Genomic DNA, 27,170 nt, shown 5'->3' on the forward strand with positions numbered 1-27,170 from the left:
TCACCTTCTTTGCAACATATGTTCTTTCAAACTTTGGGCTTCTATTTCTTCATGTTTTTCTCTTCTATGATCGCTTTCACTTTTTTCTGTTCTTCATACCTTCTCCAATGTTTCTTTTGTTTCCTTTCCTTTTCCTTATCTTCCTTGTATGCCTTCTTTTCTCTTTCCTCTCTCTGTTTATCATTATCAATGCCCTTTACATCAAATTTAAGTAATATCTGTCCTCCCATCCAGTCGTTGTGTACTATTGTCATTCCACTTGCTTTTTCTTTCTCTTTCTTTTGTCTGCTGGCTTCCTCTTCTATCTCTATCTGTCTGTCCTTTCTCTCATCACGCTCTTTATATTCATTGCATGTGAACATATATTTACGTTCTTACTTTCTTCCATGCTGTCTTCACTATTTAAAAAGCAGAAGGTGTGTATGTTGGATTTACATACCCTGCTGCTGCTTTTAATTCTTTTAGAGGATAGATTAGCTGACAAACACATCAATATATTTTTTATACTTGTCCTATTCTACTGATAGACATATCTCATCTCTATTTTACTTCATTTTGGAGTGTGTTGCACACCCTTCTTTCACTGTAGCCACAGGAATCCCTTCAATAATACTTTGTTCCGGAGTTTGGTGCGTTCCCTTCTCCCTCCTTGAGAAAAGGTATCGAGGTATCTCCTTTTCCCTAATAAATCATATAGCGTTCCCCCTCTATATAAATATTCCAGCAATAGATCCTCCCTGTTATTTGCCACTTTTCAATTATTCTACTTATATCCGTTATTCATTTCGAGGCCTTCGGTATCGACTCTTCCCCAATCTACCACTTCACCTTCAGTCCACGGGGTGCCTGCCAACTGTCTCAGGTCACACGTGTTGTAGCACCTCTCTCTCTCCACAGGAAACTCTGCGGTCTTCCAGCTAATGGTGGAATGCATCAAGCATCCGAAGATCTGGATCTGAACCATCCTCTGCTATCAAATGTGCAGTAGCACTTTTGAGCATATTCATGCGCAGAATGGAATTACCATAAAAAATAATCTTCGACCCAAATAACCAGACAGACTCAAAGAATATGGCAAAATACTATTTTACTATCAACTCAATAAAGTAGGGAAAACTGGTGAGCAACAAGTCGTAGTCCACTCACTTTCAACTGCATTTCAGTTACACAAAGGCTTTTTGCCTCGATGTACGTCAACTATGACGTCATCCACCCTGGCAAATAATAACACCTATGTGACAGGGATTAGTTAGGGGAACATGTCCACCTATAGGTTCTGTAAGTGTTAATAACATTATTGGCTGCCCCTCGCCTGGCAGGCAAGCCTCAAACTTCCTTCTGACTATGTATGATACAGATTATAACAGCATAACAGCAGCGGATTGTCCCCTCCAACATTGTATGTTCATAATTGCATAGACCCTCATGATAGGTTGGCATATTCTCCCAACCTTAGACACTTGGCTCACTTGCAGCCCATAAGCAAAATGAAACCTAGGTGCAGAGAATGTCAGACTACTGCCCACTTGCCCACTTACTCAATTAGTCTGCCATCTCTCTTCAGCCAAACCTTCAGCCAAGGCTTCTCCTTTGCTCTTGACCATGCTGGATGTTCTCTTCTCTGGAACTTTAAGGGGAGTTAAGGTGTATGGTTATCTTCGCCTGGGGCCCATGAAAAGGCCTTGTTTTCTGGCTTTGCACCACGTCTGAGGAGACTATCATTTTGTCCATCTCGCCTTTCTATATAGTGTATTTGATTCAATTATATCAGGTCTCATTACCTTCTTCGGCCTATGGACACTTGGCTGCTCTGTGCTTTTCTGCATCTTTAATTGTCAACACTTGGCATCCACAAATGTTCACTCATGTACTTAATCTGAGAGAAATATGTCCTGCGTACATTGCTTATGCTTGTTGACTCCTTTTGTACCCTCCAGTTACTTCTTGCTGTGGCCATCTTTTCAACATTACCCGTGTTATATTTTCTACTGCAGCACGTTTCTATATGACTCATCTACCTTGTGTATCTGCATATATACATTTACTACTCATCTATTTGCTTATCTTGTTTGTATATATGATTTCTTCTCACTTGTATGTATGTTACTTTTCTTCTTCAATTATATCTTCATTCTTTAAGCATTCTTATATTGTTTCAGTGTGTCATTGTGTCTTCTCCTTATGACATCACCTTGCACCTGTCAGATTCTCTTTACCGCTCTTCGGTTTTCAGTGATGTCTGCAAATCTCCTGCTACCACTTCATTTCGAGGGTACATTTGGTACAGTTGTCTGATTGCACAACGTCTCTCATACCTGGTGTCATACACAGTGTCTTCCTGTTGTTCATCCAATAGGTTGGAGGTGAGGTGGTGGGTTCTATCAGTGACACACACATATGCTCCTCTACATGACCATCTAAAGAGAATAGGGTTTAACACTAAGAACACCACATCTCTCATATATGAGCTTCTTAAAAACAATTACTCTCATCACTCTGTTCTCTTTTCTATTTTCTTGTCCTTAACTGTTAGTAGTACAGGTTTCTGCCAAACTCCTGATATTAATCACCTAGTACATACTGGGCCTCATTACGAGGTTGGAGGTAACCATGGCGCTATTAGCGCCATGGCTGCCTCCAAAACCTTACCAACTCCGCCCTGGTGAATGGAGATATTACCGCCCCATTCCAAGGTTGGCGGGGTCGGTAATTCCCCATTCACCAGGGTCCTTCCCCATTCCCATTTGAGTCCCCATAGGGCTCAGTGGGAATGGGGAAGGCGCTAATAACGGTACCACAAATTGCGGTACCGTTATTAGCTCTAAAGTCCCTTTGCGGGTCCAGTCCATAACGCCTGGTAAAACCAGGCGTTAAGGGAGGACTCCCAAAGGGAACTCGTAGTAGGGCGGTAAGGGATTACCGGCACCGGTCCCCTTACCAGTGCCGGTAATCCCTTAACGCCCAACTCGTAATGAGGCCCACTGTGACAAGAAAGAGACCTGAATATGAAAAAAGGAGTCAAGAGCTATGAACTAGGATGAAGAAGAGACGTACATCCACAAGGATTACCCATACAAAGTTGAATGCGTGTTCTAGTCTTGCACCCAAACCCATTGAGAATACTGACATAAAACCTGACAACAGACTCACCCAAGAGTCAGATCAACCCTGGAGGAATGGAGATCACGTTGTGCACTCACAGCAGAGAATAGCAGGAGGAGAGCGAAAAGCTGGAAGGCGAGAAGCACAGTGCCTACGGAACACACCAAGAGACCAAGAAATGAGAGGCTGGCTGGGAATGAGCGCTGACAGCGCAGCACTGTGAGCACATGCGGTCTGGCTGGAAAAGACGCCCTGAACAGTGTCAGAAGCTGCAGAGCCACTGCAGCACACCGGAGAGAGCTCCACAATGAAGGCGAGCCAAGGCGAGACACAGGGAAGCCCTGACGGATCGCAGGGCTGCAGCTAAGACCCCAAATATATTTGGGTGGCTTAGCCTATGGCTGGGGCTCCCAAGAGGGTAAAAGGAACCCTTAAGACACCAGTGCATGGGAAGTGGGGGAAAGAGGATAACCCCTACAGGACATTAAGAGCAATATTATCAAGACATGATAACAAGGAGAATAGTGTTGGGGACCCTTACAGGACAAGGCCATATCACGTAACAAGGATGCCTAATCTTCTTTGTGACAGTACTTTGAGAGAAGTCAATCAAAGTATATCAGATATCGGAAGAGACTGAGAAGAACACTGTGAGAGTAATTCCTTTGAACGTAGGACTTAGCAGGAGAGCAAACCAAGTCTGCATATGCGATTAATAGTGAAGAGAATTGTGAGAATAATGCCTATGAACACAGAACTTGGCAGGCGAGTAAACCAAGTCTGTGCTGGTGGCTATAAGTACCTGGTAGAGGAGAGAGCCGGCTCTGCCAACCAGGTACAAAGACCCACCACAGTTTTGAGGAGCAAGTACCTGGTAGAGAAGAGGAACACAATCTGCCAACTAGGGCCAAGGGCCCACCACAGTTTGGAAGAGCATCCAACCCACTCTTCTTCATTGCAGTAACTGGTAGAGAAAGGAACTAGGTCTGCCAACCATGATCAAAGATCCACCACAGGATGGAGGAGCATCCAAACCACTCTTCTTTGTCTTAGTACCTGGTAGAAAAGGGAACCAGGTCTGCCAGCCAGGGTCAAGGACCCACCACAGTTTGGAGGTACATCCAAACCACTCTTCTTTCGTCACAGTGCCTGGGTGAGAGGTGAACCAGGTCCGCTAACTGGGTCAGGGACCCATATAGACGGACAAGGCAAGAGAGACATTTGTCCCATCTAGTGAAACTGAACTTTGAGAACTTTCCAACCCAAACCTACCTTTTGTCCAGGGGAAGAGAATACTTTCTCTGGATCAGGAAGATAACCCCTTTAATTTAGTTTAACATAGAGTGTGAGGGACCGAGCTAGGATTCCGATATAGGACTGTGGACCTTTGCTTTTGACCGCCTGACAGAGACATTAGTATTGTTTGAGACAGGGAAACTCCTCTTAGAGTTAGGGCAAGATAGGGTTTTCTTTTCATTTTTTCACATTAATCAAAATCTTTAACAGCCACAGTGACCCATCAGTGTCAGAGTCTTACTTCTGCATGCTTACACCTAGCACACAGACTGACATATTGCTTCTTGTGGAGGCATTGTTCTAGTGGGTGAAGGCTTGAGTTGTGAGAGGCTGTTAGAATAAACCAAAGATAGAACGTTATTGCACCATAACATTGATATTCACATGGGTCTGCACTGAATTGAGTGCATATTGCTGATGTGAATCTTGTGGCATTTCAAATAAAATAATGATCAGTGTTGTTGGATATAGGGGTTGGGATACCCCCAAGGGAACACCAACTGTTGAAAAATAAAAAATGAGTGCTATGTGAACTTCCTGTTTTAGGGTTTTGAGTTGCACCATTGCTTGATGGTTTTTGTTGTGTTGTTTTGTGTCGCACATTTCTTTTTTAAAAATAATTAAAACTCCTAATAAACATACTATTAGCACATAGACACTAGTGTGACAGAAGGAGTGTCTTTCCTTGTATCTTCATTTCTTTTTCTATCCAGCACCATAGGTAGGACTAAGGAAAGGTGCTGGTGCCTGGAGGGACAGTTATATTTTTCTCTGTCTCTCTTTTGAAAGGGTACTCTGTGGTTTTTGATGTCTGTACATTTTACTATGGCTAAGGGCTCCCTGTCCATCTCTTGTGAGAATACTGATAGAAGGCCCACCAGTTTGGAAAGAAACATGGAGATGATAAGTGGCCCACAATACACCCTTATAGCAACACCATCTATAAAACACAGATGATAATGGTAAGGGAATATCCCTTCCAAACTCAGACTCTGAATTCCCTCATTTGATTCTCAGGCAAGGAAAATACCTCTGGTCACTTATTCAGTCAAGTATTTTAAGTTTACACAGATGTATCCAGCATAGCAACATTGTGAATGCTTTGAGTGAATCTCTCTATAACTTGCCTGTTGCTGACATAGTATATATATATAGATATATATGTATTTATTTTATTTATATGGCTCGGAACAAAAATCCCTAAGGCATGGAGGTGCCTAGACAAAGCAAGACAAAAAGGAACAATTCATCTGAATCATGCGGAAGGTGCCTGAATCAAGGGGTGCAGGGAAATTAGTGAAACAGAATGGTTTTCAACCCATGCTCAAAGACAGCCAGTGAGGTGCATGCTCTCAGATCTGGGGCAACGCATTCTAGCTTTTTGGGGCTGCGTAGGCCAAGGATCCCTGAGCGATGATGGAAAGTCTAGTCTGTTGCATTTCCAGAAGACACGCATTATTAGATCTTAGGACTCTTTTGGCTGGCAGCCATGAGATGATGCTGGACTGGTACCTACGGCCCTGTCCGTACAGACACCTGTATGCAATGCAATGTACTCGAAACAGGATCCTACTGCAGACATGAACCCACTGTATGACTTTTCTAGCTGCAGACACTAGGTTGTTCTGCGCAGCCCCTCAACAATGCGTTCAGGGTTGTTCTGATGACCTCTAAGTGGGTGACTTCACCCTTGGCAATGCCCCTCTGTAAGCTAGAAAAATAATCAGGCATTGCCCCTATGATGGCTGCTGCAATGGTAGCACAATTGATGGGGTTCAAGAAGGGTCGGAGCTGAGCGAGCAATTTCAGATTGTAAGATGTACCTGAGACAAGGCTGTTAACTTGAGCTTTCATATTGATCTCTTGATCCCGGGTAACTCCTGAGGTCTTAGCTTTAGATTGGGTGGTAATGGCACATCCTGAGATGACAGAATGTAGGTATTCTGGGCTTAGCTTCCGTAGCTGAGAAGGTGTGCCCATGAACCATGAACCATGACCATGAGCTCCGTCTTGGAGTCATTGGGCACAATGCCTTTAACATGCATCCAGGTTTGAATGATATGATATGATAGTTTATTTGTATAGTGCCTATACACAGGTGTTTTTCAAAGTGTTTCAAGGCAGGGGGGAGCAAGGGAGAATACAAAAGCATTCTTACAAGGCTTGAGATATTGTGAATGGTTAAATAACTATCGTACTAGGCCTGACGACATTTCAGATAGTGCAAGACCATTGGTTAAGGTGAGGGGACGGGGGTGAGAGGAGAGTTAGGGGAGGGGAGAGGTAGAGAAGACTGAGAATCAGAGGGTGAAGGGTGGGAGGAATCAGGCCATAGATGGCATTGACAGTGATTGAGTCAGTGATATAATTCCCAGTGAGGGGAATAAGACACTGAGTGTCACCTGGATAGTTGGCATAAACTATGACTTCTGCATCCATTTGTTCAAATAGGGGTAGCATGAAAATATTGAACAATGTTGGCGACACACATGAGCCTTGTGTAACCCCACACATTACTGAAAAGTCCTCAGCCATAGCCTCCTCAAAGAAGACTTTGGCCTTGCGGACAGAGAGAAAGGATTTAGCCACTTTGTTGAGGATGATGAAAAGGTGCGATACTCTACAGTCTGTCTTCCAGTATTGAATGGTCCACTAAATCGAACACTGCAGACAGGTCCAACAGCACGAGCAGCACTGTGTTGCCTTTATCAATGGAGTTAAAGATGTTAGTTTTGAGGTCTAATAGAGTAGACTCAGTACTATGTGCGTGTATGAAACCAGATTGTTTCTCTACAAGGATTTTGTGGTTGGAAAGAATCTCCTCGATTTGTTGGTGAGCCACCTTATCTAGTATTTTCAATAGATATGGAACATTAGCAATGGGCCATGAGTAACCCGGCACATTAGGCTCGAATGAGGACATTTTAATCAGGGAGGGATCCACACCTGCTTGATACAAGAAGCTATGTAGTTTTCCCTAAAGGAGGCATTCACTAATTTTGTGATCGACGGGACTAACTTGGGAGCACATACCTTAACCGTAAGTCCACGACAGATGTTCTCTTTGCAGTTTGTGGGTTTAAGTTAACCTTAGTACCTCTAACAATCATTGCTCACTAACTGATTGAAACTCAAATTTACGGAGGATCACCTTAGTCTCCATAGGAGCTGTTTTCTCTTTCGAATTTCCCCCTTCACCACATTTGGCTGCAATGGCTGTCTTGATATAACTTATCCAAAAAGGCATTTTCAATAGCCGTACACCAAATAAAGTCTTTGATCACTTGCGAATGACAAGGGCAGGGATCCTTCAATTCTTCAGAATTCTAAAGAGCTCCTTGGAATTGGAAGCTGCTCCAGCAATTTTGCGATACAGTACTATGGCCAGTGCAAACAGCAAGTGGGCAAGAGGGCAAACTTGTATTATGTCCTATGCATCTTGATGCAGTCACGCACAAATTAACCGGAGCCAACTCTAGCTAGCATCTAAAATATGTGATTAAGATAAGGGCAATAAAAATGCTTAACTTGGCTGAAATGCGGGGTAGCTCAGCAATCGACCTGCAGGGGTTGCAGATCGAGTATAGACTGCAGGTGGGTACTCTGCTTCTGGCATGGTAAGCAGGTCATCTAGAATAAGGTGGCATTATGTCGTGTTTGGGTCTCAGAGTTGGTAATTCATATGTAATTCAGGTTTTGGGCAATTAATGTTACCCCAATTATGTGTATTATTTATTTATTTATTTTAATGTCATGTTTGAAATGTTCTCTGCAATCACATTTGTTGTTTGGAACTATTTTACACATATGCCATGAGTAAAATGTCAAGATGTAACTTGATAACATTGTAGAAAATGGAATTGGGTAACTTTAACGTGCAGAAATATCAACCATCGTGCATAGGCGGGGCAATGAAATGGTGGGGATAAGATACATACCTTTTCATTTACCAAAGATGGAGACTCATGATATGTTTTTATTGCAGGTAAGGAAACAGGGTTGGTTACTCATTTTTGCTAGGGATAGATTCCTCTCAGCATCTAAAGCGGCCAGATGAAACAGGATCTTTGGATCTGTAAGTGTCTGTAGACATTTCTTTAAATACTGATTCAATACAGACTTTAGAAATTAAATCTAGCGGGGGCATCGTTCTGGTTAATCAACTGCTACAATGCTCACTTGACGCGAAAAAACCTGTTTTTTATGGAATCTAGAAAAACACAGGTATCATATTATATCTTTAAGCATTGGTGCTGAACCACTAATTTGGATAAGGGGTGTTTTCATGTGATAAATGATAATTGCCCAAGTGAAAAGCGTTTTTATAGTAACGAGGAGATCACTCTTGGTATCTCCAAATTGTTTATGGTAGATGATATGGCTAATGCTGGTGTCAAACGGGCCTTAGATCAGTCCACGACATGGGAGCTACTGATATACCAGCCGAGCTAACTTTGAATGGGGCTTGCAGGTAGTCATCTCTAGAGAATGTATATTAACTGTAGCACATTGGATCCTAATTAAGGACTTCAATGTGATCCCTACATTATATAGCAACCATCCTTCCTTGCATCTGCTCTTAAAAAACAAACTCAAAAAACAATACAAGCCATATGGGCATGATAATATTTGAGGGGTCTGCGACAGCTAATAGGTGAAGTAAATGGTAGGATAATATGTTGGACGAACAAGAGACAATGGGGAACTTGAACCTGATTAAAAGCTATCATTAAAGCTATCAAAGATGATTTTGTAATGTGTTAATATATTCTATGCAATCTTGGGAAATGCTTTTTCAACAACTAAACACTTGTAGGCTCAGAAACATATGCAAACCTGGTTCGAAAACGAATGTAAAGGTACCAAGGATGCACTGATAGAGGCACTTAAATCTAGTTATAGATCAAGCAAATCCACCTCAAGACTATTAAAAGCCTATAAAGTGTGTTTAATGTGGTGGAAAAGGGAGCTTGCAGATTTATTTTGAAGTGAATTTACTATAGCTGTGGATAATTAAATCTCTCAAATATTTCGGGCATTGGTGGCAAATTCACCATCCTATCAGTGTAAATATCGTATAATAACCAATATAACATACGACCTTTGGTGACAACATTTTGGGGCAATGTATAGCACTCAATCTTTTGAAGCAATTGGGCTTAGGGCCCATGGAATGTGCATCTGTTAATGTATGGGATTACACCAGAATAATTCAGTGCAAATAACCGGACAAACTCAAGATGATGGCAAGTTACTGTTTTATTAACAAATATTGAAAACAGGGAGGTTACAACGAACATCAATGGACGTATGCGCAGTCTCTCAATGATTTCCACAAAAACATAATTATATACTCATTATGCATCAGAGTGACATCATACTACGTAGCCATAGTGAAAAACCTATTAAGGGTTGGGATTGGTTATGGGAAACATCTAGATATACAATCATATAGGAGCTATGATTGTTATTGGCTGTCCTTCATGTGGACAACCTATGTCTACCTCTTCAAACATGCCATTTAAGAAAACATAGTTACACTGTGTTTCATTGGTCTTCTAAGCTATAAGGTACTTCGTTATGTGGACTAATACAATTGGTTGAAACGCTTGTGCCATGTCTGGAACATTCGGTTCATGTAGCAGCATGTAAGCCAACACCTAGTTGCAGGTAGATAGGACATGAAGCTACTTCACAACCCAATTAGCCCAACAGCTCTCATCACCCATGACTTCTGTCATGAAATTGTCTTTTTCCTTGGCCTTGCAGAGTATTCTCATCCTGGGAATGCACGGGAGTGAGGGCACTCGCTATTGTGTCTGGAACTCCAGATTCATACTCCATTTCCGTCCTTGGCTCACGTGACAAGGGACCACAATTTGGTCTATTCTGCAGCTTGTAAATGCTTTAAATGAATTAAAACTTGGCATCCTTTGTGTTCTTTCTTACACCTTAACATGGGAGGATTCATCCTCCGCTCACTCATTCTTCTTCAGAGCAGATAGCTGACCTTGATTTCTGTGATCTTGACTTCAGGTCAGACAGCTTTGCTATGCATCTTCAGCAACCTGCTTTTCTACTGCGACAAAGTTTTTCATTCCCTTTTCATGGTTTCTGTCTTATTTATTTCATGATACCAATGTCCAATTTCTGTACAGTGGCGGCTTTGCCTGCATTCTATTCACTACTTGACTTGGTAAACCTTGTGTTTCAGCATCTGTACATTCATTGAACTTCTGTTTTCTGTAGCACTTCGTCAATGTGTAATCTTATTCTTTTACACTTTAAGGTTCATGTGATTCTTTTACTTCATCTTTTCTCCTCTAGGATCCATAAATCATCTTCATTCAGTATCGCGGGACATTGTGCACACTTTTCTTATGATGTCATCAGTTCATCTTTTTAGCTCTTTCTCATATTCCTTCAGGGAGTTCCTCCTGTAGGTTGGCATCAACTAAAGGATACATTTGATAAGGTTGTCTCAATGGATATCAACTTCCAAATACTCGCTGCAGTATTGGTATGATAGCTGGTGTCAGGCAAGGCACGGTCTCATGTCTCCAACACAACAGAGGTAGGGGGCAGCATCTCCTGCGGATGTATACAGCTGCTCCTCTAAATTACCCCTCTGGTCCAGTCCTCAACCACCTCCTCAAGTGTTGCTGCTTCTTTGTATCTTCTCTTGAAGAAAGGTTTCTTGGGTATCCATATCTTCATCACCCCCCTCAAGGTGCCCACTGTTTTAATGTGTTCATCCACACTCCAGGTCATGCAATTGCTTTGGCCATTTGGGGTACAGAAGACCCAATGTCCCACGTAATTCTTATGATTCTTTGGATACCAACATTTTGTTCCTTCAGGTGCCACAATACTTGCTGTTATGTATTCTCTGATGGCACCATCGGTCAGCACATTGTATTCTGGTTCATTCTTTGCATCAATCATGATCTTCATTCCCACTGCATTTCTTGACATTTTCTGGCATTGTCCAATTATTATCCTTATGATACAGAATCCAAACACAATGTTATCACCAATATTGCTCCAAGGAACTTGAATAGGTTTGCCATCCAATGAGGAATCCATGAGAACAGGAGTGAGAACCAAATGTCATCTCCAATGGCCTCTGTCTCATGCACCATTTTTATGTGTAGCTCTGTCAAAATCAATATGGCTTCCATCAAAGTCCTGTTATCGCCATCATGAGATGGTGTGAATGTACAGCATGATTGCCTAATCTTGGCACAAACATCTCCTTCCAGTGCTGTAATCATGTCGAGGACATATCTATTCTGGAGGGCCATCAACCTTATGGCCCTGAGCTCTTCTTTCATGGCGTTAAATCCTTTTATAGTGGCATTGATTGTTTGCCACAGCTCCCACCTGGTGATCTGTAGCCATTTGGCATTCAACGCTGTTTGAATTCCAGGCATGAGCATAGATGTGAACATCACTGCAGTCCTGCTGAACAGTTTGTGCTCATCAGGAATGTCTTCATATGCCGTTTGTGATTTTTATGAGAAATAATTCCCCCTCTTCATCTGCCAGAGTTCTAGTGCCCTTCTTTTTCTCTGGTGTTTGTCCACTTTTGGAAATCCTTCAATCTTCAGGTCACTCTGAATCACCAATGCTGGAACATGGATATATACCAAAGAACACACTCCACCCCAATTCCTGGGCGGTTTCATATACACTCTAGATCTGCAGGCCCAATATCGATGCATTAAGACCGCTGTCCCTCTCCCCATTCCTGGAAAGTCAATTATGCTCTTACACTCTTTATTGTGTCCAACTTGATTTTTTCCCTTGCTCCTAAAACACAGTGTCGCATTAACCAATGGGACTACAGCATGAGCCTGATTTGTCTTCCACCCATGTCAGCAGTTTAGAGTACTTGGCCCACAATTTTAGACACTCATCATTTACCTTCTGTACCTCTTGCACTGCTTCCTTCCTCAACAGATGAGCTGCACAGGACATCGTTCCAACTTCCCATCCCTTGGTCGTACTCACTCATCTATAGATTAGCAGCTGTGAACATTCCCAGCATCCAGGCATTCCAAGTCTTTTCTGTCATGTCAAAACAGTTCATTCTCTTCATTTCTTCACCAATCACCTTGTCTTGTCCTGCAGCAGGATACACAAACATCTTGTCTGTCCATCCAGGCTACTTTTCCATTTGTGTTGTCTTGATATAATCATCCTGGTATGGAAATGACTGTTTTGATCTCTATCGCAAGGTATCCCAGTTCCCTTGAAACTGTCCTTTAGTAGTTCATGCTGCTAGATGACTGAGGCACTTTGCATCTTGCGCCAACATCTCTTTTGAAGGTTCTCACTCTGGTCATGGCATAGGGGATGAGAGAGCAGACATAGCAATTCTCATCAGATGCTCTCTCCCCCACCTTTTACATGTGTTGGTACAACATATTATTCCCCAGTTGAGCTGAATTATAAAGATAGGTATTTATCCCCTGATTATCTTGTTCTGCATCCCTCTTATGTCTCCTAACATGCCCAAAGAGGTCAGAGAAATGATCATCATTTGTGCTCATACTTGGAAAATTCACAGGTGCGGTTTTTTCAATTGGGCCAATAACCTGAAAAGAAACAGAACGAGAAAGAAAATCCATAGGCATATATATATCAAGCATAGAAGTCTAGAGAAACATTTTGTGTGCCATTCCAATACTCGCTGAACTTGCGCTCTATCTATAACCACATTATCCTCTTCACGAATCATCTTCATACAGGTGTTCAATTTACATTCGTAGTTGCACAATCTGCTCAATTATTGCGATCAGGAGTCTTCTTATGACTGGACAATTTTTAGGGTCATGAAGAAAGGTGTGAATATTAACATCTCTCCTAACAAGACCAGGGTATGACTGAAGTATAAACACAAAAACAGCAACTACAAGCTGATGTGTGTCACTGTCGACAGGTATCATATATTATCCTTGAAACAGATATGTTCCCAAAAACGAATCTGCGTATTGATCTCTCTTCCAAGTTCTGATCAGGAACTGACGTTTAGGCATAGAACTGATGCAATATTTATTCTTTCAAAGAATTTCTAGAAAGTACATTCAACTTCTGGAATTCTCTGCAAGTCCATGCACTTCCTGCTACAAGTTTTAAGGAGTGTCCAATGTATTTCAATCCAGAAGAAATATGTGGTAACCACACGCTGCTTTATTGTCCTTCTTCTTGGTCATCGATCGAATCTGCACAGGCATACATTATTCTTCTTGTCTTGCATCTTGGTCAACAGTGCTGGAAGAAGGGTCTCACCTTTGTAGATTTTCACATCTCCTAAATGTAACCAAGCTCTTCTTCGCCGATACCTTAACTGCAGTAGGGGAGACTTCCTCAACACAAAAGGGACCATTAAACCTAGGTTATTGACATCTATTAGTTCAATTCTTTATAAGCACTTGGTCTCCAACATACAACTTTGGTGTTGTAAATAATTCAGTCAGATTGGTTACTGGGATGTCCTCTTCCGTGTTTCTTGACCCCTCCCTCTGATGCTTGACTTGATCTGCCATGAAAGGAACACTGGTAGTCATACATGTCAAATAATTGTGCATTTCACCACCTAGAGCCTGCGCTACACTCTGGGCATTACTACTGACTTTAGATGGGGGCATAAGAGGTCTCCTCATACAACGCCCTGTCACTAACTTGTGGGGCATAATATGGTGGTCTGAACCTGGCTGATTTTGAAGGGCATATACAGCTAGGGGTAGGCATTATAGTCATCCCCTTTTCAAAGTCAATCTGATCTTGTCTATCCTCTATTTTAGGAGGCTGTTGAGTATCTCAATTATCCTGTTTTCTTGTGGATGATAAGCAGAAGAAAACATATGTTTTATACTCAATAGAAGTCCTATTTGTTCAAATAGCTTCAAAAATGTGGTCCGTTATCGGACCTCAGTACTTCACACACACCCCATCTTGGAAATACTTTGTGCATTAAAAACTTCACTGCGTATGTGGCATCAGGGTGTGTACAAGGACCTGCTTCGATCCACCAAGAGAAGGTACAAACCACCACTAATTGATACCTGTATCCATTACATGTCTGCAGCATATTGACATAATCAATATGCACATGTTGAAATAGACCATTTGGTCATGGTATTACTCCTCTGATTGTTCTCAGTGTATGCCCAACTGTAAACCTCTGACACACGGTGCAATTCACAATGAACTGTGCAACGTGTTCCAATAGATTGGGAACAAATCTGTCTTCTGCAATGGTGGCAGCAAGACCTTCTCTGGTTATATGTGCTGGGTAATGCAACTGCTCAAGTGCGACTTACAATAAGGCTGCTTACATCACTGACTTTCCAGTGCTTTCCTGTCTCCATAATGCTTTTGTGGGGGAATAAAGAACACCCCATACATTTCCATAACTCCTGCTTTTCTTTCAAGGCTCTACCTAGAATCTCTATTAGTTGTGTAATTGTTAGCATATTAAACCCCTCTCATACTAGCATGTTTCTATTCCATACTTCTTTAACATTGTCAATATCAAAACTCAAAATTTCAGAAGAATACGTAACTCTTTTGGCTTCCAGGTCTGTGGCTTCATTTCTGCGAGAGATAAAATCTGTTTGTTTAGTATGCGCTGCACATTTTATGGCTGCTATGGCTTCTGGGAGTTGTAGTGCATTAATGAGCCTGTCCCATAAAGACGCATGTTGCACTGGAGTGCCGTCTGCACAGAGGTAACCCCTCCTTTTCCAGTGTGACTGCCATGCATGTACGGTTGACGTCACATAGGCTGTGTCACTGTACACCGTCACTTCCTGACCTTTATGTTTTTCGAGCACAATAATAAGCACTACCAATTCTTCCGCTTATGCTGAAAAATGAGACACTCCCCACTAGTTTGATCAATTTTCAAAGAATCATCAATAAAGAGAATTTCCCCTCCCGCTACAGCATTTTCTTTCGCACAGGGTATGTCATCATACAATTCGACATAATTTGAGCAGCCATGCACATGATCACCTTCCTCTACAGGTTCAGCTGCAAACATGGCTGGGTTCACTATTCACACCTCACTACCTTACTCATTCAATTAGAGATCATCACCTCTTATGCAGATGCTCTTTGTGACGTTAATGTACCCTTGGCTTTCTCTAAAATGGCAAATAAGGCGTGCTCCACATAGAGACTCATGGAACAGCCCACTTGTGGACTTTTCAATAGCAAATGCGGCAGCAGTCAAAGATTTTTTGCATGGAAAATGTCCTCTCATAACTGGATCTAGATTTCCACTGTATTATGCCAGAGGTTTATACCCTATGGTTGTTTTTTGTGTGAGTACTGCTGTCATTACTGACCCATTGGTGTGTGAAAACAAATACAATTCTTCACTATAATTGGAAATTCCTAAAACTGGAGCCATACAGATTGCTTTTTTTAATTCCTTATATCCTTCCTCCATTTCTTCAGTCCATTCTATCTTTTCCTTACCAACTATTGCTTTCTTAAGGGTTTGCAAAAACAGTTTTGTATATGTACAGTAATCGAACACCCAGGCCCTGCAATAATTACATCAGCCAAGAAATGAATGCATCTGTCTCACTGTGTTTATCTTTGGTGTCTTCATGATAGCCCCAAATCTCTCAGGTGTCACTTTCTTTCTTCATGTGAAACTAACTGACCTATGTATAACACCTCTTGCTGGAAATTATATAATTTCTCCTTGTCTACTGTGAGAAACCTGAAGGGGTCTCCCTAGCTAGTCCCCTGGGATCTGTCATCCAGGTGGCCAGGAAATGGCCATCGCTATTAGATTCAGTTCCTGGCGGTGGATTAGTGAGGGAGGATCACCTGGATGGGGGGTCCTTGGGTAGTGGGAGTGGGACACCAATGGGTGAGATGCAGTGTCCACCTTCTTTCAATACCTTTTCCCCATCTTACCACGTATGACATTCAAAAACAATGCCCCCCCTTTTTCCGACACAAACACTTTCACACAACACGAAAGACAACAGACTAACACCAGGGCCATAAAATGATCAGGAAAAGTCAAGTAATTGACCAGAATCACACACACACCTGACGGCCCTTTCTTCCTCCACAGGGCTAAAAGGTGGAGCATGAGAGCACAGTATGAGCAAGGCAGACCGCAACAACGTAAGAGCTAACTCAGCATGGCAGTTCAAGAGGAGGAGAAAAACAGTGCAAACCTTGCCGTTCCCGTTCAAATATATATGAGGCCAGTGAAGGCAAGAGACTTTTGTTGGAAAGAGATCTTACCATCAAAGTACCTGATAGCTGGTACGGAACTGTCAGCTTGTTCTGGCAAAGCTCGAGTGTGTGCTGTGCTCAGGAGATCCATTTTTTAGTATAGGCCTTTTATTTTGACAAGACACCACAAGGATTGCCTTATTTTTCATTTGATGGTCGAAGCTTGCTCCTATCTTAGACTTAGGTTAGGTTAGGCATTTTTCCACCCTGCATTACAGTTTAATAAACACCCTTGAACTGTTATCACTTGTGTATGTCTTTACTGTTGCCACCCTGAGTTCCTTAAACTACCTTGCTTCACTTGTCTGCCAATATAGTAATTAACTTGACATAGTCTTATCTAAATTCATCCTCTGTTTCACTGCCAATGAATTTGTGGTAAACTAGTATGTTTTAGTCTTTTTTGTCCAAACATCAAGGAAGTAAGGTCTTGTGAGTCTTTGTCCAACGGGATCGAGAAAAACACATTTTTCAAATCGATCACCGTGAAATATTTAGCTTCAACTAGGATGCTACACAATATTGTCACAGGATTAGGAACTAATGGAAACTCTGCCTCTTCGATCTGATTAAGAGGGCGAAAGTCCTGGATAAATCTCCACGACACCCCTTTAGATATTTTAATCAGATTCATTGTAGTATTGCACAGGGATTCTGATGGCACTAGTATTCCCTGATTCATCAGCACTGAAATGGTTTTAAATAAGCCTTCATCTGCTTCACGTGACATAGGATACTGTTTTGCTCGGGGTAAATTTGCTCCTTGCTTGAGTTTTATTGTAACCTCTCCTATTCCCTTCAATAAGCCTACATCATATGGGTCCGTAGTCCAAAGTACACTTGGCACATTTTCTAGGTCTTCCTGAAAGACTGCTGGTTGTTGCTGTATTAGTGCCATTTGCTGTGGGACTTCCCTTTTCTCGATCTTTATCCAGTATGTAATACTTATGAAAGGCACCACCTCATCATCTATACGTTCATCTCTGAACATATGTTCAACTGTTATGTCAATCTGTATGCCTCCTGAAGAGCTATCACTGTCCTCCATGCTCTGCCTTTCGTCATCTACTCCATCAAGCATTGCTATTTCTCCTCGTACTATAGCTGCTTCCAGTTCAATAGGAATAGTTTGTTCTTCTTCCTCATCCATAGGTACTTGTGTTCTAAATAGGGAAACTCATCAGGTATCCTACTAATCCAGCTAGCCATGTTAGTAAAATGCTCACTCCATACATGAAGACCTCCGGATCTACAGGGACTGCTCGTAGAGCCACTTGCCCTGTAAATGCTAGTATAAACTCAGCCACATTTAAATAATGTATTCCTCGAGTAGATCACACTATTCCTTGATCAGTGAATTAAATCATCATGTTAAATTTCATCATTAAATCTCTACCCAAGATATTAACTGGCTTTTGTCACGAACATACCAAGGGGACAGACATGTCACATTCCCCTATAGAAACAGGTAATTTGTCAGTAAAAGGAACTAAATTCGTAGCTCCAGAGAACCCTTGAGTATTCGTGGCAGTATCTGACATTGATTATTTTCCCTCCCTTATACAAGAGTGAGTCGCTCCAGTATCCACAAGAAAAGAAAAAAGATTTGCCTTTGATCACCACATCAAGCCTTGGTTCCTCTTGGGCATCTGGTGTTACTGATACTACTGAACACATCAAGTCACCCTGTGAGATGTCCTATAGAGGGTACAAATGAATTCCTGTCCCTATGAAATGTCCCCTCCTACTACAATGACACCCCCCTTTTCTAGCTGTTAGTATTTGCCCGGTGTTCGCATTCTGCTGTGTTTACATAGGAGCTTGTTGTGAATGCCCTTGCAATGGATGCATTTGCATAGACCCCAGCTGCTGTGGCTGTTGTGCTTGTGGTGCCTGTGTCTGATAAGATGTCTGATCCTGGGCAAATCCCTCTCCTGTTTGTGTACTGTATGGTGGTGGATAAGCTGTTGCCCCTCTTAAAGGTTGTCCATTTTGTTGCGCGTTTCCTCAACTTCTAAAATACACATGCAATATGCCCTGTTATCCCACAATTCCAACACACTGGGGGTGGCCCTCTGACCAACCCTCCATTATATCCTCCCTGAGCATTCTGACTTCCATCGTGGGCATTTTGAAATCCACCTTCGGTGTTCTGAAATCCTCCTTGGGTGTTCTGAAATCCGCCTCCTCTTCCTCTGAAGCAAACACCTCTACCTCGTGGCCAAAACCCATACCCACTGTTCTCTACTGGGTGTACATTATTCACCTGCAATGCACCCATCATTTCTTGCATTCCTCCCCCTTCTCCCATTGTCAATGCTGCCCCTTCTATAGCAAACTTTGACAGTTTCTTCTGAACTAACTTGGCTTCCTCACTTTTTCTGTTCTCATCTTTCTTTTTGTTCTTATCTTGTAATAACCAACAATTATGCACAATAGTTAATTTTATCTCAGCTTCCATTCCTACTTGTTTTTCATTTGTCTCTGTACTTGATCTGGCAATCCCTGACACAAAATACGATAGAAAAGCACCACTGTTTTTTCCCATGGATCAGGCGTTTCAAGCTGCCATCTCTCTTGGATATCCTGAGTATGAGCAATAGGGTCTTCATCTTCTTTCATTTTACGTGTCATAATTGTGCCCATATCTGATGTATCAGGATGCTCTACCCTGAGAGCCCTCCAAACATCAGCCCTGCAATTATTAAATGGTGCTCCATCATGTGCTGTATCTTGTGCTGTCACTCCCGCATATCCTGCTCATCTCCAAATGTCATCCGCTCTCTCTCCAAGAATAGCTGCTAGTAGACTTTTTATGTCTCCTATGCTACCGTTTTCCCCCCTGTCATTTTCCCTGATTCGTATATCCATTTCCCAGCCCCGAAGTCACACTAGGGAGCTTGCATTTTAAGTTATCCTTATCCATCTGAGGTCATGGAATATGTTGGGCTCTTGCTCCCCCCTTCTCTAGCAAGGGGAACTGTGAGAACACCATCCCATAATTATATCCCAATATTTTTTGCCTAATGCAGGGGTAATTGTCCCTATTCGTCTTTGTGCTGGTAACAACCTTAACTGCTCACATAGGGTGGAGATTCGCATCTCTCACTACACAATCGTCTTCAGGGAAGTTCAGGATATGGTGTGGGAACTGGTGTTCTTTCCTTCGGGTGTTCCAGAACTGACCATCTTACCATCTGCTGACTTCCCAAGGGGACGCATGTACCCTCCCCATCTGTCTCACGACCTGACTCCCTTTCCTCATCTGACATTGCTAGACCCCAACTAGTGTGACAATCATCTTCCTTTTCTCTATCTAAATGTAATTTACTCAAAGACAATGCTATTCATCACTAAACATGTTTTCCTCCTCATCCTGCGATTTTGGTATCAGGGATCGGTTGCTACTCCCTGGAGTCCCATACTCGCGGCTCTGCCTTATTTGCTGATATATCTTATCAATCCTTTCTCCAATACATTCTGCATTGTATCCTTCCTCTTCCTATGCTACTTTAGGTGTTTCTTGACTCTTTTCTCTCATCGGGAGAACTTCACTTATCGTGTCCCATTGCCCCTGTATTTCATCGCTTAGTCTTACTCGTTCTTTAAGAATAAGACTATCATGAAGACCTCGCTGACTTCTATTCAGTTTTATTTCTTTGTCCACTTCTCTTCACTTTTTCACGTCCCTTCTTGCCCTATCTTCTTCTTGCCTTCATTCTTCCTTCCCATCTTACTTCTTGGCTTTGTTCTTCTTTTTCTCTCCTTTTTTTGCCTCTTCTTCGGCTCTTTCTTTCTCTCCTATCCCTTTCTTCTAGCTCTTTATTTCTAGTGTCGTACTTCCTTTGTTCCTCTGCCCGCTTTACGTCTTTCTCTTGTTCTTCTCTATATATGTTTTCCAGCCATTCCCTGCTTTTGCTTTCTTGCTCATCCTCCCTTAAACACTTTTCTCATTCCCTATCCTCCTTTTCTTGCTTGTCTTTGTCTTCCCTTTGCCTAACCTCCTCAAAGCTTTTTCCATCTAACTTGAGTAATATCTGCCTTCCCATCCATTTGTTCTGTACAAGCGTTACCTCATCAGCCATATCCTTCTCTCATTCCCATCTCTTAATTTCTCTGTCTATGTCTGTTGATATATTCAATCTCTCAAAACTTTCTTCTTTATCTAGTACGGACTTACAAGTATCTTCCTTCATTTTGCTCTCTTATGGACTTTCCTAACTACCATAAGCGGAGGATTCATACGTTGGGTTACTATACCCCACCGCTGCTTTCAATTCTATTAAATGATAAACTCCTATCTCCTCCGTGTCTAACCTCTTAATCTCAGACGAAGTAAGAGGAGCTGAGGGCTCAATGCCCTCACCTTTATGCTGATTAAGCATTCACTCCTCCTGTGCTGGGTCTTCTTTGTCCTCTTGGTACATTTTCCAAAGTTCTAAAACTTACAGTCTTTTCTCTAATGTCTTTTGTGTGTACGCAGCATGCACATGTGTGGTCATATGTTATGATATGGCATTCATAATGCATCTATACACAAATGTTTCAAGGCGCAACAAGGCAAGGGAGGTGGAGCAGAGGGAAAACAAAGAAAACAATCTTACTCGGCCAGGTGACATTGAGATCGTACAGGGGAGGGGAGAAAGGGTAAGCGCTGGGGTGAGGGGTATGGAGTAGGGGTTAGTGCAATACATAGGATAACAGCAAGTGCAGGAATAAGTGCAGACATCAAGTGTCAAGAGCTGGTGGGGACTGTAGGGATACAGAAAACAGCCCCCAAGTGCAGGGTATGCCCGGCAGGCAGTGAAGGTGTGCAGCTGGCAGGAGAGGGGACCTTAGCCCAAGATCAGAGGGTAGCCAGGTGACCAGTGCAGTTTCTGTCAGGAGCTCAGAAGGGGAGACGAGGAGAGAAAGCAGAAGCAAAGAGAAAGGTCTTGAGGTGCTTCCTGTTCCAGAGGGAGGCCCCAGCTAAAGAAAGAGATCTACCACCAACTCATTGCTTGGAGAAGTGACTGACCCTGAGGGAGTTGGAGGCGGATGAGCAAAGAGCTTGAGAAGGAAGATATTTAGGAAGAGGGAGTTGAAGCTATTGAGGCCCCAGGCCCCAGAAGGCCTTGTGGACAATGCAGAGTGTTTTGAACTTAATCCTTGCAGCCACTGGGAGCCATTGCAGAGATTTCAGTCCTTGAGAGATCCAATCCCTGGGTTTGAGGCCAAGGACAAGTCTTCCAGTCCTGTTCTTGATGAATTGCAGAGGGCGGAGAGTAGAAGCAGGCAGATTTAGAAAGAGGCTGCTGCAGTAGCCTAGAGAGAACCAGAGCTCTGGAGAAAGTGAGCTTTTGGGGGAGGAGGTGCAGCTGGTAGTGTGACTTCTTAGAGATGTCAGAGATGTGAGGAGAGAAGGAAAGAGTGGAGTCGAAGATGACCCAGAGGTTTTTAGCCTGACAGGTGGGAGAAGGAAGAGGGCCAAGAGAAGTTGGCCAGAGAGCGACAGGAAAGGAGGGAGCAGGTGTGCCGATGAGAAGAAACTCAGTCTTAGTGGCATTAAGGCAGAGATTGTTGGTGGCACACCACTCCTCGATAGCGGACAGACAGTCAGAGATGAGAGAAGGAGAAGAGGTGGTGGAAGGGAGCCTGAGTGTCGTCCACATTGCACTGAAAGTTTGGGGCAGAGAGCAGTAATGCAGTGGGCAAGAAGTGCCAGGTATTGTTTGAACAGCCAGGAAGAGAGGTTAGACCCCTGGGGAACACCACATGTAGAGATAGAGATAGAGATAGAGAAGAGGAAGAACCCAAGTTGCACCTGGGAGGGTCGATCGGAGAGGAAGGAGGTCAGCCAAGCTAGGGCCTGATCGGTGATACTCGGGTTATCACGGAGACGGTTGGCCAGGATGGAATGGTTGACCGTGTCAAAGGCAGAAGAAATATCAAGTAAGATGAGGACACAGAGGGTATTGGAGTCAAGGTTGGAGAGCAGGTCTTCACGGATGTTCAGGAGAGCAGTTTCCATGCTTCTGGCAGCTCTGAAAGCAGACTGCTGGTCATGGAGACAACCAATCAATTCAGTGTGAAGATTAAGCTGGGAGATGGCCAGCTTTTCGAAGAGTTTGCCCAGGAAAGGAGTGATGGAGATTGGGCTGTAGTTAGCAGGGAAGGAGCGGTTGGTGGAGGGTTTCTTAAGAAGAGGGTGCACAAGGGAGTGCTTCAGGGGGGAAGGGAAGACTCCAGTGGTAAAGGAGTGGTTGCAGAAGTCAGCCAAAGCAGGAGCCAGTTTGTCAATGTGTCCTTGATGGTTTTAGAGGAACAGGGGAGAACCTGCATGGGGTGGTGCTCATTGTCTCTAGGAAGGTGTCCAGTTCTCTGGATTGACTGTGCCGGCCTGCTGTTGTGGGGACTGCGAGCACCACCCTCATAAGAAGAAGGGTATGTGAGTTGTGTTCTCAAATGTTGGCCACAAATGAAAACATCTCTAGGGCGATCACCCTCACCCTGTAGCATGTCCGGGGCAGTGAACTGGGCAGTTCCATGTCAGAAACCCCTACAGAGGGATCTGTGGGTAGTACGCGACCAAGGCGGTCTTGGCACCGCACCTCATGTGATGGTACTCCCATACCAAAGGGTGGCAAAGAGAGGCCATAATGGCATGTGTCACACTGAATGTTGGGAATTAGGGTGGGGGTGGGTATAATGTTGGGAATGAGGGTAGGGGTGCGTGTCATGTTGGGGATGTTTTGCACTTGTGCAATAAATGGCAGTTGGCCTGGAGCAATGCTTGTACATCCCTTCTTGCGTGCACATGATTCCTACTATACTTGCAAATGCACAATGGTGAGCAGCATGTGTACATCGATTTGAACATCGATGGTTGCATTACAGATTATGTCACACAAGCCGTCCATCCCTTCCCCACTCTTGCTCGCTGTCTGTCAGCACTGTGCCTGGGGGCATTGGGACTTTTTTGTCTCATACTAGTGGCATATCCCCATCAGAGGGTAGGGGGGTCCTTTCACCTGAGCAAGATGTTGTGCAACATGCATCACAGACATACTATTGTATTGCCCTGGCATGTACTGGTCCAGTGTGTCAGTGGCTGATATGTGCAGGTTTGTAGGGTAGGTCCTCCATGAACCGTGCCTTGACCAGCCATGCATTGCATGGTTGTTGTATTGTCCCTGCCTTAACATTGCATTCCACTGGTGCTGCAGTATCATTCAGTGTGATGGCACTTGTAGTCACCCACTATCCAGGTCTGTTGCCCTCTGTGGCTCTCCATGTTTGCGGGCAGTGCAGGGTGTTCATCTGCTTGTAATTTGGGGTACAGGGTGGAGCATGACCCGGGGGATGGGTGCTCGCATTGCATGGTGTCTCCTCCTTCTACTACTGCTGCTCTGCCTCTTCCTCCGCTGTGGCTGTGCACCCTGTACCCTGCCTGCGCTGATGTTCATGCCTGTGCAACTCAGTGGAGGGCAGAGACAGCTGCGTGTCCCAGTTTGCAGCAGCTACTGGCAGCAGGGTGTTTGGTAATGTGTTTGCAGTAGGTGTGGCCCTTTTATACTCCTCCTGAGTGTTTCTGATGCACCGGTGCCTTGATTTGTGACACCTGTGTTTTTACTTCAACCTTTTTTGTGGGAGTAACATTGCTGTATTTTTTGCTGAATTGCCAAAAAAAATTTGAGGTAATTCTGCTGATTTTGGACTTATAATTTTGCAGAAATGGGGTTTTGTTTTTTAATAGGTTATTCTGCCAACGGAATTAGCCCTGGTGTCAATTCTGGCAATTCTTGGAGGAGTTAACTGCTGGAGGTAATTCTGCCAGAGGTAATTCCATCGAGGGAATTACCGCCACATTTTCTGTAGGTCATAATTTCGCATAGTGTTACAGATGGTGGTAACTGAGGCCCCATGTTCTTAATTTGTTCAGATATTTTTCTATTTATTGTTAGATATTGTTATTGTTATGTATCTGTTAGATGTGTTGTTTATCCATTTAAATGGTGCATTTTAATGAAAAATTACTTGTGCTTTTTAAGTGCACTGTTATGGGCTTGATATCCCAAATAAGGAATGACTGACTGTATACTTTTCTCTATTTGGAGTGCAGAATGCAATTTGTGTGGGAGCAGGAGACAAACCAGTGAGTGAATACAGATCAGTTGTGTACTATCAGATCAAGCAGCCACGCTGGATGGAAACAATAAAGGTACGTCGAGAACAGTTTCATTTTTACTTAGAGATCGAGCTGTGCCATATAATATGATAGTGAACTTCTTGAGAGCTTCATGCTTTAAACAAGACCGGCTGTGGGAAGTATATGACTACATTGCATATTCCTTATAGAGCAAAAACAAAGAGGTGATGGCTGGGAGGTTTAGAATGAATCTTAACCACTGGCATTGCTCTGGGCAACCCTCCAGACCACCGTTCTTCGCCTGCCAAGCCATTACAGAAGGGGAAAGACCATATGCAAATCAGGCTTGGCCCCACCCCAAAAGGGGCAGTCCAGCCCGAACTGCTAGGTTACATCCCTTCTGCATGAGACCACAAGCATCCCCAAACATGTTTCGCCCTTGTTGGGGCTCATCAGTGAGGAGTAGCTTGGGTCTCTAGGCCCAGCAGGCACGGTGGTGTGGAAGGTTGCCCAGAGCAATTGCCAGTGGTTTAGATTCATTCGAAACCTTCCACCCATCACAGTTTGTTTCTCCTTGTGAGAGAGGGTATGCCCAGACGTGGGTCCCTTGCTCGCTGCGCCACAGGGAACCAGGCTGCACCTCACTGAGGAGGTCCAACAAGGCGAAACATGTCTGGGGTTGCTTGGTTTTCTGTGCAGAGGGGACCTGGCCTAGCAGTTCGGGCTGGGCTGCTACCTTCGGTGGCGGCAGCTGCTGACTGATTTGCACATGGCTGGTCCCCTTTTGCAATGGCGCAGACGGGCTAAACAACGGTGGTGTGGAAATTTGCCCAGAGCAATTGCCAGTGGTTTAGATTCATTCGAAACCTTCCACCCATCACTTTTGTGGTCAGTTTGTTTCTCCTTGTGAGAGAGGGTATGCCCAGACGTGGGTCCGTTGCTCGCTGCGCCACAGGGAACCAGGCTGCACCTCACTGAGGAGGTCTAACAAGGCCGAAACATGTCTGGGGTTGCTTGGTTTTCTGTGCAGAGGGGACCTGGCCTAGCAGTTCGGGCTGGGCTGCTACCTTCGGTGGCGGCAGCTGCTGACTGATTTGCACATGGCTGGTCCCCTTTTGCAATGGCGCAGACAGGCTAAAAAACGGTGGTGTGGAAGGTTGCCCAGAGCAATTGCCAGTGGTTTAGATTAATTCGAAACCTTGCACCCATCACTTTTGTGGTCATATTCCTTATAGAGGACACGTATTAACATTGCTAAGAAAGTTTGTACTATTTAAGATACAGGCTTCTTGTTCTCGCCCAGTCTTAATTGGCCGAAAGACTTTATATAAAATAATCTGGCCATATGTATACACTTAAATAACTTGTAAACTCCAACTGTACTATCCAGTATTTGTTATCATACATTGTACAGCTTATATTTCTATCAGCTGTTGTGTTCATTCAATGTTGTGATTTTCTACTGCATACTTGTGGTTTTGTTTTTTCTCCATGGTTTGTGGGTCCGTTTCCACTTGGTCTTTGTCAATATTTGGTTGCTGTTAGCTGGGGGGTAGTCATCTGTACAGCTTAACTTGTCTTTGTTGCTTTTTCTACACACTGCTCACTCCTTAGGATCAGCTATTTAATATTGGTATGAATGTCAGTATTCAATGAAATAAATGATACACAGGAGTGACACCGCATGCTAGGCATTTTATCAAGGGTTTCATCCTCATCCAATTTTTGAATAATCACCCAACATCATCTAAGGAATGTTACATAATTGCTTCATCATCTTTAGCTACTCCTGGCTAAGCCTGTACTTATCTCCCCACCCCCGTTCCCCTGGGGAATCCCTGTGGGCTGAGCAGTCGGATTTAGGTGAATCTGCAGGAGCCCGCTGAAGGATTACGATGTCCGAATCTCTCTCGCAAGCTCAGACGAAATGTGGAAGCCAGTACACAGATTCTGCCGGGATCATCATAGAGATGTCCGGTTTGGTTATTCTCACAGGATTTCGGTGCCTCCTTAGGTAAAACATGAGTTTGGGAGTCTATAAATAAGCAGCAAATTCCTCTTTCCGTTATGGATTTTGTTTGGTGAAGCAGGAATGATCCACACCAGGCGTTGAGCTAAGGGACTAATGAGGGGTTGGGAATTATTTTTCTGAAAACTGTTTGCTTTTAGCTGGAAAACGTTTATTTTTGTTTTCTTACTTTGTGTGCAAGGAACTCAGGCAGGTTATTTGGCAAAGGAGACCAGACTTCCTGTACACAATAGAAAGCCTTAGACACACTCATCTTTCAGATGAAGTTTGTGGGCAAAGAGAATATTTACAATAACTAGAGCATACATCTAAAGTATGCCCCACCCGAGCAATATATAACAGGGA

At 43.4% G+C, this 27,170-nt stretch overlaps 1 protein-coding gene across 2 annotated transcripts in view; it reads left to right on the top strand.

Annotated features, from left to right (window-relative positions):
* DOCK2 (dedicator of cytokinesis 2) overlaps nucleotides 1–27,170 on the top strand; it is a 2,833,934-nt gene that overhangs the window by 640,662 nt on the left and 2,166,102 nt on the right. For both annotated transcript variants that reach the window (XM_069654309.1, XM_069654310.1), the window contains exon 15: nucleotides 24,770–24,868. In XM_069654309.1, coding sequence (XP_069510410.1) covers nucleotides 24,770–24,868 — 99 coding nt within the window. The remainder of the gene's footprint in view (nucleotides 1–24,769; nucleotides 24,869–27,170) is intronic.

This window comes from Ambystoma mexicanum, chromosome 3q (genome assembly GCF_040938575.1).
Source record: "Ambystoma mexicanum isolate Mex_15411 chromosome 3q, UKY_AmexF1_1, whole genome shotgun sequence".
Lineage (NCBI taxonomy): Eukaryota > Metazoa > Chordata > Amphibia > Caudata > Ambystomatidae > Ambystoma > Ambystoma mexicanum.